The sequence below is a fragment of the Mustelus asterias genome, chromosome 17 (assembly GCF_964213995.1).
Source record: "Mustelus asterias chromosome 17, sMusAst1.hap1.1, whole genome shotgun sequence".
Lineage (NCBI taxonomy): Eukaryota > Metazoa > Chordata > Chondrichthyes > Carcharhiniformes > Triakidae > Mustelus > Mustelus asterias.
The window spans coordinates 68,651,528-68,667,537 of NC_135817.1; the positions used below are offsets into that span (position 1 = coordinate 68,651,528).

General features: G+C 44.2%; 2 protein-coding genes across 3 annotated transcripts in view; one reads left to right on the forward strand and one right to left on the reverse strand.

Moving 5' to 3' along the window:
* Positions 1-4,874, reverse strand: part of zbtb11 (zinc finger and BTB domain containing 11) — a 33,488-nt gene extending 28,614 nt beyond the window's left edge. Inside the window, exon 1 of the mRNA XM_078232911.1 lies at positions 4,343-4,874. Coding sequence (XP_078089037.1) covers positions 4,343-4,652 — 310 coding nt within the window. The 5' untranslated portion in view covers positions 4,653-4,874. The remainder of the gene's footprint in view (positions 1-4,342) is intronic.
* Positions 4,875-5,107: 233 nt separating this feature from the next.
* Positions 5,108-16,010, forward strand: part of cep97 (centrosomal protein 97) — an 82,951-nt gene continuing 72,048 nt past the window's right edge. For both annotated transcript variants that reach the window (XM_078232912.1, XM_078232913.1), the window contains exon 1: positions 5,108-5,332. In XM_078232912.1, coding sequence (XP_078089038.1) covers positions 5,239-5,332 — 94 coding nt within the window. In that variant the 5' untranslated portion in view covers positions 5,108-5,238. The remainder of the gene's footprint in view (positions 5,333-16,010) is intronic.

Below are 16,010 nucleotides of genomic sequence, written 5' to 3' on the forward strand. Positions count from 1 at the left end.
TCATTTACAAGGATTTCCAGGTTCCTCGGCACAGCAGCATGCTGCAATTTTTTACCATTTAAATAATAGTCCATTTTGCTGTTATTCCTACCAAAATGGATGACCTCACATTTACCAACATTGTACTCCATCTGCTAGACCCTTGCCCACTCACTTAAACTATCTATATCCCTTTGCAAACGCTCGGTGTCCTCTGCACACCTTGCTCTACCACTCATCTTAGTGTCATCTGCGAACTTTGACACACTACACTCGGTCCCCTACTCCAAATCATCGATGTAAATTGTAAACAATTGCAGTCCCAACATTGATCCCTGAGGCACACCACTCGTCACTGTTCGCCAACCGGAAAAACACCCATTTACCCCATTTCTTTGCTTTCTGTTGGTTAACTAATCCTCTATCCATGCTAATACATTACCCATAATGCCGTACACCTTTATCTTACGCTTTTTGTGCGGCACCTTGTCGAATGCCTTCAGGAAATCCGGATACACCACATCCACAGGTTCCCCATTGTCCAACGTGCTTGTAATGTCCTCAAAGAATTCCATCAAATTAGTTAACATTACCTACCTTTCATGAACCCATGCTGTATCTTCCCAATGGGACAATTTCTATCCTGATGTCTCGCTATTTCTTCCTTGATGACAGATTCAAGCATTTTCCCCACTACAGAAGTTAAGCTAACCGGCCTATTGTTACCGGCCTTTTGTCTACCTCCTTATTGTGGCGTCACATTACCCGTTTTCCAATCTGCTGGAACTGCCCCAGAGACCAGCGAATTTTGGTAAATTACCACAAATGCATTTGCTATTTCCTCCGCCAACTCTTTTAGTACCCTGGGATGCATTCCATCAGGGCCAGGAGACATGTTTACCTTTAGCTGCATTAGTTTACCTAACACTGCTTCTTTAGTGATAATCGTTTCCAGGCCCTCACCTGCCATAGCCTTCTTGTCATCAATATTTGGCATGTTATTTGTGTTTTCCACTGTAAAGACTGACAAAATACCTGTTCAATGCCCCAGCCATTTCCTCATTTCCCGTTATTAAATCCTCCTTCTCATCCCCTAAAAGACCAATGTTTACTTTTGCCACTCTTTTTCTTTTTATATATTTGTAGAAACATTTGCTATCTGTTTTTATATTCTGAGCTAGTTGACTCCCATAATCTTACTTTTCTTTATAGCTTTTTTCGTGGCTTTTGTTGACCTTTAAAAGATATCCAAATCCTCTAATTTCCCACTAATCCTTGCCACTTTGTATGCCTTTTCTTTGAATTTGATACCCTCCTTTATTTCCTTTGATAGCCATGGTTGATTATCCTTTTACAGATCTTTACAGAACTTTTACAGATGCACCATAGAAAGCATTCTTTCTGGTTGTATCACAGCTTGGTATGGCTCCTGCTTTGCCCAAGACCACAAGGAACTATATGAATGTAGCCCAATCAATCACGCAAACCAGCTTCCTATCCATTGGCTCTGTCTACACTTCACGCTGCCTCAGCAAAGCAGCCAGCATATTAAGGACCCCTCGCACCCCGGACATTCTCCCTTCCACCAGGAAAAGATACAAAAGTCTGAGGTCGCGTACCAACCGACTCAAGAACAGCCTCTTCCCTGCTGCTGTCAGACTTTTGACGTTACTGATGGCCAGGGGACGGAGTTTGTAGTAGGAACCAAAATCAAGGCTTTCATTCTTCTCAGTATTTAATTTTGATTTGATTTATTATTGTCACATGCATTAACATACAGTGAAAAGTATTGTTTCTTGCATGCTATATAGACAAAGCATACCATTCATAGAGGAGATGAGACAGTGGAGAATGTAGTGTTACAGTCATAGCTAGGGTGTAGAGAAAGATCAACTTAGTACAAGGTAAGTCCATTCAAAGGTCTGACAGCAGCAGGGAAGAAGCTGTTCTTGAGTCGGTTGGTACGTGACCTCAGACTTTTGAATTTTTTTAAAAACTTGAGATTTTTAACCCTTTCAGTAAGTTAGAGCCGGGTGCCAACTGTGTACTTGTGAAAATTGGTCCTGATGATATTGAATGCATCTCAGTTGGATGAGAAATAAAAAGGTGTCAAGAATAGATTCTTGGAGCACATCAAAGATAATGGTGCAGGAGCACAAGGATGAGAGTGGCTGAAGACAAACGGTCTGAAAATTTTAGTGACATGGAATTATTTAATTATATCACATGTTATGATCTCTAGTGAATGCAAATACTTCTAAGCCACCTCAAATATGTGGAATTATTAGAAAGCAAATGGGTGGCACGGTAGCACAGTGGTTAGCACTGCTGCCTCACAGCCAGGGACCCGGGTTCGATTCCCACTTGGGTCACTGTCTGTGTGGAGTTTGCACGTTCTCCTCGTGTTTCCTCAGGGTGGTCCAGTGTCCTCCCACATTCTGAAAGACGTGCTGGTTAGGTACATTGGTCTGAACAGGTGCTGGACTGTGGTGACTAGGGGAATTTCACAGTAACTTCATTGCAATGTTAATGTAAACCTTACTTGTGACTAATAAATAAACTTTAACTTTATATTAGTTTTACTTTTGCTTATTTTCAACTTCCATCAAGACTGTGATTTTATATGAAACCATTTGTATCAAACCACCAAAGTGATCTCAGCATTTCAATATTCAAGTCACTCACTGCATGTACAGGATGAAGTCTATACTGACAACAGAGCATGACCTTGCTGGATTATGTAAATGCAGTGAAGCAAAGGACTATGGCAGTACTTTGCAAACTGTTTTCCCACATGACCTAATTTTAACTCACCACCATCTTTTCAAGGACAACTTTGGACGGGCAACAAACATTGGCCTTGCCAGCAATGCCACATCTCATGAAAGAAAATATAAATACACGCTTGAAAATTAACATGACCCCAGATGCCAGCAAAAACAAATCAGCAATAAAACAGCTTAGTACATTTGCGCATTAGTGATCAATGTAAAATATATCATATAAATATGAAAATTTGAGTTTTCAAAATATTTTATAAAAATACTATTTTATGTAATGATGAATAAAGTGAAGCTCTTCCTCCTCCCCATACGTGTACATTGCAGTTAGCCCCTTCATTACATGCCCCCTTTCCCCACACACACCTCACTCACTCAGCAACTTCTCTTCCTAAACCCACACAACCATTTCCTACCCAAGGTCTGTGAAAAGAAGCCATTGCGGACAATCTCTGGCTCCAATCCAAAAATTGTGACATGGAATTATGTAATTATAGCACACTTTGTGATCTGTGGTGAATACAAATGCTTCTAGGCCACGTGGGTAGGAAACTCTCTTGGAGAGTTGGTGTAGATGGGCTGAATGGGCTCTTTCTGCACTGTAGGGATTCTGTGGTTCTAGTTACCAGAACATTTTCATGTCATCTGCAAACTTGCTGATCACACCCCCACATTAACATCTAGATCATTAATGTACACTACAAACAGCAAGAGACCCAACACTGATCCCTGTGGTACACCATTGGACACAAGCCTCTAGTCACAAAAACAACTTTCTATTATCACCCTCTTCCTCCTGATGATCAATTTTGGATTCAATTTGCCAAATTGCCCTGGATCACATGGGTTCTTGTCGTCTTGATCCGTCTCCCATACAAGACCTCGACAAAAGCCTTACTGAAGTCCATGTATTGTATTATGAGTGTGCTGGGATGGTAACTAACTAACTCGGTGGACCTTGCCTATCCTTTATGTTCCAAGCAGGCTAATCATCATTTTCCAGAAGTATCAACGTTAAGGCAACCATACAAATAGAGCCTATCATAATGGGGACATTAAAAAAAGTTACATCAAAACAAGTTAAATCAACAGGGATAAAAATAGCCATCTAACTGGCTCTAATTTATTAAGATCGCCATCCGATTATATAAACTAGCAACATACAAGACTGTCTCCAATTTCTTAAAATACAAGTTCCACGTAAACTAAAGCAGCTGCTGTTTAGTACCAAAACACAATGGGTGAGAGAGGAGTGTTACAGAATTAAAATGCCGGCTGTACATTTGGGCACCATGCAAAAATGATAACTTACAATTTATGGCTAATGCTGATGAAGGGCGTCGGGCAAAACAAAAGATTCATTACATTTGTGTTTTCTGGGCGTTGTATTTCCCGACGCGGTAGAGGGAGAGAGTGCGGCCGGGCTTTGGTTAATTAGCCGGCCTGCCAATTGATTAATGGTGCCTGTCCTCTTCCTGCTCTCCCCGCCCCTAGTGTCCTGGCTGCAACTTCCCCACTGCCCCCCAGCTTAGGGAGTGTGTGCTGCTCGCCGTGCATGGTGCCGGCCTCGCCTCTCTCCTCACCTCTCCACCAGTAGCTCTGAGAGATGTTCCTCCAGGTCTGCTCCCGGGTCAAGTGGAAGCCCTCGGCGCTCTGGTGGAAGGAGGCGATCAGCTCCCGCCGGCTCTTGGCCTCCAACACCACCTCCAGCTCGTCGAACTCGTCGCGGTCCTTGCGCTTCTTCTGGTAGTACAGGGTTCCGCGGCGCACCACGTAGCAGGCGGCGGCCTTGCGGATCTTCCTCTTGACGTTGCCCTCGGTCCCCGGCGCATAAGGTTCCTTCTCGTTAGTCAGGTAGCGGATGATGGCTTTGTAACTCTCCTCGCTCGACATGTCACTGTTCCCCCCCCTCCCCGCACCGCTGTGGCTGCAGCCGAGGCCTCGCTTGAGCTGGTCGAGAGACTGAAATCTAAACAGAAATAAGAGCGGGAGGATTTTTGAGGTGAAGCCGGCTCCGGAATTGCTTTTATTTATTTTTAATTGTCAGTGGGTCGGTTTCGGACGGAGGGAGCGGGAAAGGTTTCCTCGGATTGACAAAATGGCTGCTGCACAACCGGAGGTGACATCCGCATAGCCTGACCTCCCACCCCCTGAACCGGATGTACTTCCCCTGCCTCCCAGGTATTGTGGTTCGAGGCAGAAAGCTGCCTTTGTGTTTGATCCAGAGGTTCAAAGTTACCCCCCCTCCTCCCCCACCGGCCCTCTCTCCCCCCCACCCCCAAAAGCTACAGTCTCCTCCTGGGAATTAACTAATCTTCATCGACTCACCTGATGAAGGGGCAGCGCTCTGAAAGCTTGTGCTACCAAACAAACCTGTTGGACTTTAACCTGGTGTTGTGAGACTTCTTACTGTGTTTACCCCCAGTCCAACGCCAGCATCTCCACATCACCTTTAATTAATTAATCCCCAGTGAGTTCGATGTCAGCTTCTTGTAAACACGCTACAGTGTTTGTGATTCTTAGGAGGGGGAGTTCTGCCCCCAAGAGGTGTCTCCTTCGTTATCCCAGGACAGGTGGGGAAAACTGGAAATAGGTTGGAATTCAGCCTTTAAAAGTGATAGGATAACTATGTGAAGGAGAGAAGAATGTACAAAGAACAGTACAGCACAGGAAACAGGCCCTTCAGCCCTCCAAGCCTGTGCCGCTCCATGGTCCAACTAGACCAATCGTTTGTATCTCTCCATTCCCAGGCTGCTCATGTGACTATCCAGGTAAGTCTTAAACGATGTCAGCGTGCCTGCCTCCACCACCCTACTTGGCAGCGCATTCCAGGCCCCCACCACCCTCTGTGTAAAAAACGTCCCTCTGATATCTGAGTTATACTTCGCCCCTCTCAGCTTGAGCCCGTGACCCCTCGTGATCGTCACCTCCGACCTGGGAAAAAGCTTCCCACTGTTCACCCTATCTATACCCTTCATAATCTTGTACACCTCTATTAGATCTCCCCTCATTCTCCGTCTTTCCAGGGAGAACAACCCCAGTTTACCCAATCTCTCCTCATAGCTAAGACCCTCCATACCAGGCAACATCCTGGTAAACCTTCTCTGCACTCTCTCTAACGCCTCCACGTCCTTCTGGTAGTGCGGCGACCCGAACTGGACGCAGTACTCCAAATGTGGCCTAACCAGCGTTCTATACAGCTGCATCATCAGACTCCAGCTTTTATACTTTATACCCCGCCCTATAAAGGCAAGCATACCATATGCCTTCTTCACCACCTTCTCCACCTGTGTTGCCACCTTCAAGGATTTGTGGACTTGCACACCTAGGTCCCTCTGTGTTTCTATACTCCTGATGACTCTGCCATTTATTGTATAACTCCTCCCTACATTATTTCTTCCAAAATGCATCACTTCGTATTTATCCGGATTAAACTCCATCTGCCACCTCTCCGCCCAATTTTCCAGCCTATCTATATCCTGCTGTATTGCCCAACAATGCTCTTCGCTATCCGCAAGTCCAGCCATCTTCGTGTCATCCGCAAACATGCTGATTACACCAGTTACACCTTCTTCCAAATCATTTATATATATCACAAATAGCAGAGGTCCCAGTACAGAGCCCTGCGGAACACCACTGGTCACAGACCTCCAGCCGGAAAAAGACCCTTCGACTACTACCCTCTGTCTCCTATGGCCAAGCCAGTTCTCCACCCATCTAGCCACTTCTCCTTGTATCCCATGAGCCTTAACCTTCTTAACCAACCTGCCATGTGGGACTTTGTCAAATGCCTTACTGAAATCCATATAGACGACATCCACGGCCCTTCCTTCATCAACCGTTTTTGTCACTTCCTCAAAAAACTCCACCAAATTTGTAAGGCACAACCTCCCTCTTACAAAACCATGCTGTCTGTCACTAATGAGATTGTTCCGTTCTAAATGCACATACATCCTGTCTCTAAGAATCCTCTCCAACAACTTCCCTACCACAGACGTCAAGCTCACCGGCCTATAATTTCCTGGGTTATCCCTGCTACCCTTCTTAAACAACGGGACCACATTCGCTATCCTCCAATCCTCAGGGACCTCACCCGCGGTATAGCAGAAGGTTAGTGGGACTTAATGGATGTGCAGATTAGGTAGATTGGCCATGTTAAATTACTCCTCAGGGTGGTACGGAGACGGTGGTTAGCACTGCTGCCTCAGCTTCTAGCCTGGGGTGACTGTGGAGTTTGCACATTCTCCCTGTGTCTGCGTGGGTTTCCTCCCACAGTCCAAAGATGTGCAGGTTAGGTGGATTGACCATGCTAAATTGCCCCTTAGTGTCCAGTGCTGTGTGGGTTAGGAGGGTAAATATGTGGGGTTATAGGGATAGGGCCTGGGTTGGACGCTCTGTCCGAAAGTGCGGACTCGATGGGCTTCTTCTGCAAAAGGGATTTTATGTCAAAGATGTATAGGTTAGTTGGATTAGCCATGGTAAATTTGTGGGTTTACAGGATAAGGTGGGGGCGAGGGCCTGGGTAAGATGCTCTTTTGGAGAGTTGATGCAGACTTGATGGGCTGAACAGCCTCTTCTGCACTGTAGGGATTCTATGATTGCTTTTTGAAGGGGTGGTGCAGATTCTGTAGGCCAAATAGCCTCCCAGAAAATGCTGCAAACAGATGGCAGAGCAGGCATCTCCTGTGGGGATGATGGTTTTCATCAGAGCAACAATTTATATCTATATAGTTCCTTTCATGTTGCAAAACATGCTACCGTGCTTCACAGGAGTGTTTTCAAACTAAATTTGGCACCAAGTTGCATAAGGAGGTAATAAGGCAGATGGTCAAAGAGGTAGGTTTCAAGAGGAGCATATTAAAAGAGAGAGGAGTGGTGGGGGACATTTAGGGAAGGAATTCCAGTGTTTAGAAGGATAAATAAAATTGGGGATACGTAAACTAAAAATGTAGTAAAGCTGAACTCTTGGAAGGATGTATAGTTCAAGGAAATTACAGAGATGGAGAGAGGCAAGGCCATAGAGGAAGATGGACACAAGGATGAGTATTTTAAATTTCTGGTTTTGATGAACTGGGGATCACTATAGATCTTGGGCACAAGGATGATGAGTAAGTAGAACTTGTTGCAAGGAAGGATAGGAGCATCACATCTTTAAATGAGCTGAAGATTACGGAGAGTGGATAACGAGCCCTGAAAAGAGAGCATTGGAATTGTTAAGTCTGGAAGTAGCAAAAGCATAGATTAATGTTTCAGCAGCAAATGTGTAATATTTCTGAACTGGAAGCAGGCAGTCTTGGTGATGGAGTAGAGGGGTCCAGAAGATTGGCTCAAGCTCAAAAAAGGATGTCAAAATTGCAGAGTCTGGTTCAGCCTAAGACATTTGGCCAGGGCGAAGGCTGATAATGATGGCCAGGGAATGGAGTTGTGGTAGGAACCAAATTCAAGGCTTTCAGAATTCTCCATATTGGAGGGAAATTTGGGCAAGCACCATGACAAAATGACACAGTGGTGGTGATACAGAGCTGATTTGCCAAGAGACAGCATGTAGATGAGAAATAGGAGGTTACCAAGGATAAACTTTTGGGGGACAGCAGCGGTAATTGTGCTGAAGCGAGAAACAAGTTCATTTGTGTTTGTTCGCAGCTTGTGGGCAATTCTGGCAAGGCCAGCATTCGTTGCCAATGCCTAATGTACAAATTGATATGGGGTCAAATAGATCAGGGTTGAATTTGTGGCATAAAGGATGGTGTGATGGGGGTTTCATTTCATGACACACTGGCCATGTTCTAAGGCAGCTGTGGAGCAACACTAACAGGTGTGAGGCCCCTTGAAATCATTGCATTTTTTTCTGATACTTGGCACGTCCTAATAGACAGATCTTTGAGGCTTGATTGTTGCTGCAAAAAAACCTGTGAAAAAGCTGATGCCTTTATGATGCTCTTTCGAAGAAATGGTGTAGACTCAGTAGACCGAATGGTCTCCTTCAGCACCGTAAATTCTATGAAAATAAGCTTGTAACAAGGGCAAATATCATAGGGATATTTTAATCATTGTCAACTAAAGCACAGAAGGAGGTTATTTGGCCCATCATGTCCATCCTAGCTCCCCACTGTATCCCTGCCAGTTTATTTCCTTGAAGTGTCCATTCAATTTCCCTTCAAAATTTTTGATTTGATTCATTATTGTCACATCATAGAAACCTACAGTGCAGAAGGTGGCTATTTGGCCCATCGAGTTTGCACCAACCACAATCCAGCTCGGGCCCTATCCCTACAACCCCATGCATTTACCCTAGCTAGTCCCCTGACATTAAGGGGCAATCCACCTAACCCACACATCTTTGGACTGTGGGAGGAAACCGGAGCACACGGAGGAAAGCCACACAGACACAGGGAGAATGTCCAAACTCCACACAGTGACCCGAGCTGGGAATCGAACCCAGGTCCCTCGCGCTGTGAGGCAGCAATGCCAACCACTGTGCTGCCCCTAATGAACATGTATTAATATATAGTAAAAAGTATTGTTTCTTGTGCGCTATGCACACAGCATACTGTACATAGAGAAGGAAAGGACAGAGTGCAGAATGTAGTGTTACAGTCATAGCTAGAGAAAGATCAACTTAATGCGAGGTAGGTCCATTCAAAAATCTGATGGCAGCAGGGAAGAATCTGTTCTCGTGTCAGTTGGTATGTGTTCTCAGACACTTGTATCATTTTCCCGATGGAAGAAGGTGGAAGAGAGAATGTCCGGGTTGCATGGATCCTTAATTATGCTGGCTGCTTTTCCGAGGCAGCGGGAAGTGTAGACATTATCAATGGGTAGAAGGCTGGTTTGCGTGATGGATTGGGCTACATTCACGACCTTTTGTAATTTCTTGTGGTCTTGGGCAGAGCAGGAGCCATACCAAGCTATGATACAACCAGAAAGAATGCTTTCTATGGTGCAAGTGTAAATGTTGGTGAGGGTCGTAGCTGACATGCCAACTTTCCTTAGTCTTCTGAGAAAATAGAGGCATTGGTGGGCTTTCTTAACTATAATGTCGGCATGGAGGGACCAAGACAGGTTGTTAGTGATCTGGACACCTAAAAACTTGAAGCCCTCAGCCATTTCTACTTCATCCCCAATGATGTTGATAGGGGCATGTCCTCCATTACTGGGGGACATGCCCCTGGGGAGGCAATGATCTAATGGTATTATTGCTGGACTATTAATCCAGAAACTCAACTAATGCTCTGGGGACCCGGGTTCAAATCCCACCACGGCGGATGGTGGAATTTTAATTCAATTAAAAAATCTGGAATTGCGAATCTATTGATGACCATGAAACCATTGTCAATTGTCAGAAAAACCCATCTGGTTCACTAATGTTCTTTAGGGAAGGGAATCTGCTGTCCTTACCCGGTCTGGCCTACATGTGACTCCAGACTCGCAACAATGTGGTTGACTCTCAACTGCCTTCTGAAAAAGGGCAACTTGGGATGGGCAATAAATGCTGGCCAGCCAGTGATACCCATGTCCCACAAATTATTTTTAAAAATCTATGCTTCCTGAAGTTGATGATTATCTCCTTTGTTTTGTTGACATTGAGGGAGAGATTATTGTCATCGCACCAGTTCAACAGATTCTCTATCTCTTTCTTGTACTCCGTTTCGTCATTATGACATCTGATCCACCATGGTGGTGTCATCAGCAAACTTGAACATTGAGTTGGAGGGGAATTTGGCCACACAAGTCGGTGTAGGTGTATAAGGAGCTTCCACCAGCCTCCGGTCATTACCACTCGCTGCGCAAAAAACACCCTTCCTCACACACCCCTTGCTTCTCCCCATCCCAAAATCTTAAATCTATGTCCTCTAACAATGTGTACCATCAGTTAATGGGATGAGTTTCCCGTGTACCTTACCTAAACATGTCATAATCTTCTACGTGTCTATCAAGTCTCCTTTTAATTCAATCTCCTTTGCTCCAAGGAAAAGAATCCCAACCTTTATAACCTAACCTTGTGACTAAAACCCCTCATCCCTGGAATCATTTGGATAATTCTCCTATGCACTCTCTCAAGAACCTTTATCTATCCTAAAGTGCAGTGACCAGAACTGGATGCAAAGATCTAGTTGGGGCATAACCAAAATTTTATTAAGATTCAGCATAACTACTCTGCCTTTGTACTCATACCTTTATTTATGAAACACAAGATCCCATCCGCTTTGCTAACTACTCTTTCAATATATCCTGCCACCTTCAAAGATCAATGCACACTTTATAATTGTGCCCTTACCTCGATATTGCCTTACATGATCCCTTCTGCCAAAATGCATTACTTCACACTTCTCTATTAAATTCCATGTGCCACCTGTCTGCCTATTCTGCTGGGTGATCTATTTCCTGTTGTAGGCAATTTGTATAATCTTCACTATTTGCCACTTCTCCCAGTTCAGTATCATTGGGAAATTTAAAGATTTCACTCTGCATTCCAAGATCCAAGTCATTTATATGTAGCACAAAAAGCAGCAGCTGGGCACTGACCCTTGAAGACCACAGTACCACATTCCAGTCCAAAGAAAATATTAGTCCACGCAACAATCTACCATGATTCTCTGCTTACTGTCCTTCAGCCAATTAAAAAAAAATCTAATTGAACATTGACTCTCCTATAAGCCCAAATGTTGTTAACCAGTCTTTTATGCATTATCTTGTCAAATGTTTTCCTAAAATCCATACACAGCATTTCCTTGATTATCCTTTCTTTTACTTCTTCAAAACATGAAATAATCAACATAGATTGACAAGCAGCATCTTTCACAAATCCTCACTGACTCTCAATGCTAACCACTGTGCCAAGCCCCATGGAAAATGTGGGCAGCACAGTGGCACTGGTTAGCACTGCTGCCTCACAGCGCTAGGGACCCAGGTTCGATTCCTGGTTTGGGTCAGTGTGTGTGTGGAGTTTGCACGTTCTCGTGTCTTCGTTGGTTTCCTACGGTTCCCTCCCACAGTCTGAAAGACGTGCTAGTTAGGTATATTGGCCACGTTAAATTGTCCCTGAGTGTACCCGAACAGGCGCCGGATTGTGGCGACTCGGGGATTTTCACAGTAACTTCATTGCATTGTTAATGTAAGCCTACTTGTGACTAATAAACTTTACTTTTATCCATTGGTGGATAATTAAAGAGGTTACAAATAATATTAGATCAAAAGAGCTTTATAATGTTGCCGAGGAGTGTATTAAGCCTGAGGCTTGGGAGTGTTTAGATACCAGCAAAACATGACCAAAAATTGATGAAATGGGAGAAACTAGGACACAAGAGTAAACCAGCAGAATATAAAAACGTACTAAGAGCTTCTACAGGTATGTAAAAAGAGAGTAGCATAAGTAAACACCCCGTAGAAGCTGACATGGGAAGGATTACAAATATGAGTAAGGAAATAATAGATGCTAAATAAATATTGTATGTCATCATGAGCTTGTGTTCCATTCGTTTGCTGCCTTTTTTTGGTGTTAGAGGTTCCAAGCAGGTGTTAGAGGTTCCAAGCAGGTGCTGTTGAAGAAACCTTAGCAAAATTGCTGCAGAGCATCTTGTAAATGGTACACACTGCATTCAGGTGGTGGAGGGAGTGAATATTTTAATGTGGTGGGTGGATGGGGTGCCAGTCAGACAGACTGAATTGTTTTGAGTTTCTCTGTTTGGACTGTACTCATCCAGGCAGGTGGGGAATATTCCATCACACTCCTGACTCCTGCCTCATAGATGGTGGACAGGCTTAGGGTAATTCTTCTAACCTGCTCCTATAGCCACTGTATTTATGTGGTTAAGTTTCCGATCAATGAACACCCAAATTAAGATGAAAGATGTACCTTGACTTTAAAAAGGACCTTTGATAAAGTAAAAAACATTTATTTAACATAGTCATCGGATATCAAATATGAATATGTGTTAAGGGAATAAAACAAGCATGAAGTATTTGTGGACTCATTGCTACCATTATCTCAACAATAATTTTGTAATGAAGAATCAGTTGCAGCATTAGATGGCTAGATTAAAATCAAACTGATATCCCTCGTGATTATGGCAGAGCTATAATGTCAGGTCTTACCATAGTAAGAAGTCTCACAACACCAGGTTAAAGTCCAACAGATTTATTTGGTAGCAAATACCATAAGCTTTCGGAGCAATGCTCCTTCGTCAGATGGAGTGGTCTCTGTTCTCAAACAGGGCACAGACACAGAAATCAAATTACAGAATACTGATTAGAATGCAAATCTCTACAGCCAGCCAGGTCTTAAATGCACAGACAATGTGGGTGGAGGGAACATTCAACACAGGTTAAAGAGATGTGTATTGTCTCCAGACAGTACAGCTTGTGAAATTGTGCAAGTCCAGGAGTCAAGCTGTGGGGGTTACTGATAACGTGACATAAATCCAACATCCCGGTTTAGACCGTCCTCATGTGTGCGAAACTTGGCTATCAGTTTCTGCTCAGTGACTCTGCGCTGTCGTGTGTCGTGAAGGCCGCCTTGGAGAATGCTTATCTGAAGATCCAAGGCTGAATGCCCGTGACTGCTGAAGTGCTCCCCCACAGGAAGAGAACAGTCTTGCCTGGTGATTGTCGAGCGGTGTTCATTCATCCGTTGTCGTAGCGTCTGCATGGTTTCCCCAATGTACCATGCCTCGGGACATCCTTTCTTGCAGCGTATCAGGTAGACAACGTTGGCCGAGTTGCAAGAGTAGGTACCATGTACCTGGTAGATGGTGTTCTCACGTGAGATGATGGCATCCGTGTTGATGATCCGGCACGTCTTGCAGAGGTTGCTGTGGCAGGGTTGTGTGGTGTCGTGGTCACTGTTCTCCTGAAGGCTGGGTAGTTTGCTGCGGACAATGGTCTGTTTGAGGTTGCGTGGTTGTTTGAAGGCAAGAAGTGGGGGTGTGGGGATGGCCTTGGCGAGATGTTCGTCTTCATCAATGACATGACTCGACTCATCGATCAACAGTTCCGACGTGCCACAGTGAAAAACCGCACCGACCTCCTCAAGACAAACACGGGACACGGTGGACAGAGTACCCTTCGTCGTCCAGTACTTCCCCGGAGCGGAGAAGCTACGGCATCTCCTCCGGAGCCTTCAACATGTCATTGATGAAGACGAACATCTCGCCAAGGCCATCCCCACTTCTTGCCTTCAAACAACCACGCAACCTCAAAGGCATTCAGCCTTGGATCTTCAGGTAAGCGTTCTCCAAGGCGGCCTTCACGACACACGACAGCGCAGAGTCACTGAGCAGAAACTGATAGCCAAGTTTCGCACACATGAGGACGGTCTAAACTGGGATGTTGGATTTATGTCACATTATCAGTAACCCCCACAGCTTGACTCCTGGACTTGCACAATTTCACAAGCTGTACTGTCTGGAGACAATACACATCTCTTTAACCTGTGTTGAATGCTCCCTCCACCCACATTGTCTGTGCATTTAAGACCTGGCTGGCTGTAGAGATTTGCATTCTAATCAGTATTCTGTAATTTGATTTCTGTGTCTGTGCCCTGTTTGAGAACAGAGACCACTCCATCTGACGAAGGAGCATTGCTCCGAAAGCTTATGGTATTTGCTACCAAATAAACCTGTTGGACTTTAACCTGGTGTTGTGAGACTTCTTACTGTGCTTACCCCAGTCCAACGCCGGCATCTCCACATCAGGTCTTACCATACCCAGGATACTGCATACTGTATTTATTTCTGGTTGTTATCTAGTCAAGGCTATAGTTCTCATCACTTTTTAACAACTTTAATAAGCAAAGTCCCTTAGTCCCCAAAATCAATCAAGAGACTCTTTACAAAGAATCACACTGTGCAGGTTAGGGACACTAAGAATCATTTATTTACAACAGCAATATTACTAGGTCGAATGGCTGTGGCCAGGACACTAAGACACATTAATAGATAATCATGGGATTGCTATTCTGGGATAAGATCAATGAATTAAAGATTGTTTCATGCACATATGTTTTGAAGTGAAAAATTTGCTATTGAGGCCAGCTGCTCTGTGGAAGCTGACATAATGGGATACAATTCCCTTTTGCTGGAAGAGTAGCACTGACGATTTCTTGCTTCTTTGATTAGACATTCTATTAGCAACACTAGTAATATGGAATAGAAGCAAAGACCCATTTTAAACATGCATGAAAAGAGTAGCTTGTGACTGAGTGCAGCTTGAGTTAGAGTGTAAGCTTGGCAATTTGGTGAGGAAACTTTAAGGGCCATTCGAGTGAGGGAATTAAAATATATAGTTTTAGTACAATAGCAGGAACAATAAAGTTGGGGTGGGGGAGTGGTGATGGATAGATATCTGCAACAGGGTATGGGAATCCTCAAGACTGTTGCCTGCCTAGTGCTGGGTTGAGGATATCTCCTCAGGGCTGGAGAAGAACTTGGGGGGGGGGGGGGGGGGGGAAGAATCTACATGGATACTAATGACTCAATAGGACTAAGAGGTTCTGCTGAGAACCATCAGCAACTATGGGCTAAGTAATAAAGCAGAACCGAAAAAGGAATATCTATATTAGTGTCAGCCATGGGCAAATTGGCATTTACTTTATTTGAGATCAGGGCATCACTGGCTTGGCCATCATTTATTGCCCACCCCAAAGGTGCTAAATAAGATCAACATTGAACATATGGATCAAAGATTGGATTTGGAAGAGAGGGGTTTGATTCATGGGGCAGTCACTAGTACTAGTCAGAGGGAGCTTTATTGTTAGGGCACCCTTCACTGATTTGATCTATTGTCATGTCTTGGGGTACAGTGAGAAGTACTGTTTCTTGTGTGCTGTACACACAAAACATACCGTTCATAGAGTACATACGGGAGGAGAGTGCACTTGAATCACACACAGACCAATTACTAGCAAATCACAAGTAGGCTGTAGAGAGCTTTTAACTAAATAGTAGGGAAAGGGTTCACGAGTAATGGCAGATTGCTAGTTCAACCATACGTGATAGCCATTACAGAAACACGTTTTGAAGGTGATCAAGGCTGGGACTTTGAAACTGTTTTGAGGATTTTCCTCTTCATCCATCACCATAAGCTACACCAAATGAAGACACCTCACCTGAAATAAATTTGTTGGCTGCATGTCCATCATCTTTCATAGATGGAACACAATAGGAGTAAACCATATTGCTCATCTAATCTGCTCCATCCAGCTTTCAATATGATCATGGCTGATTATGGGATTCAACTCCACTTTTTCACCTG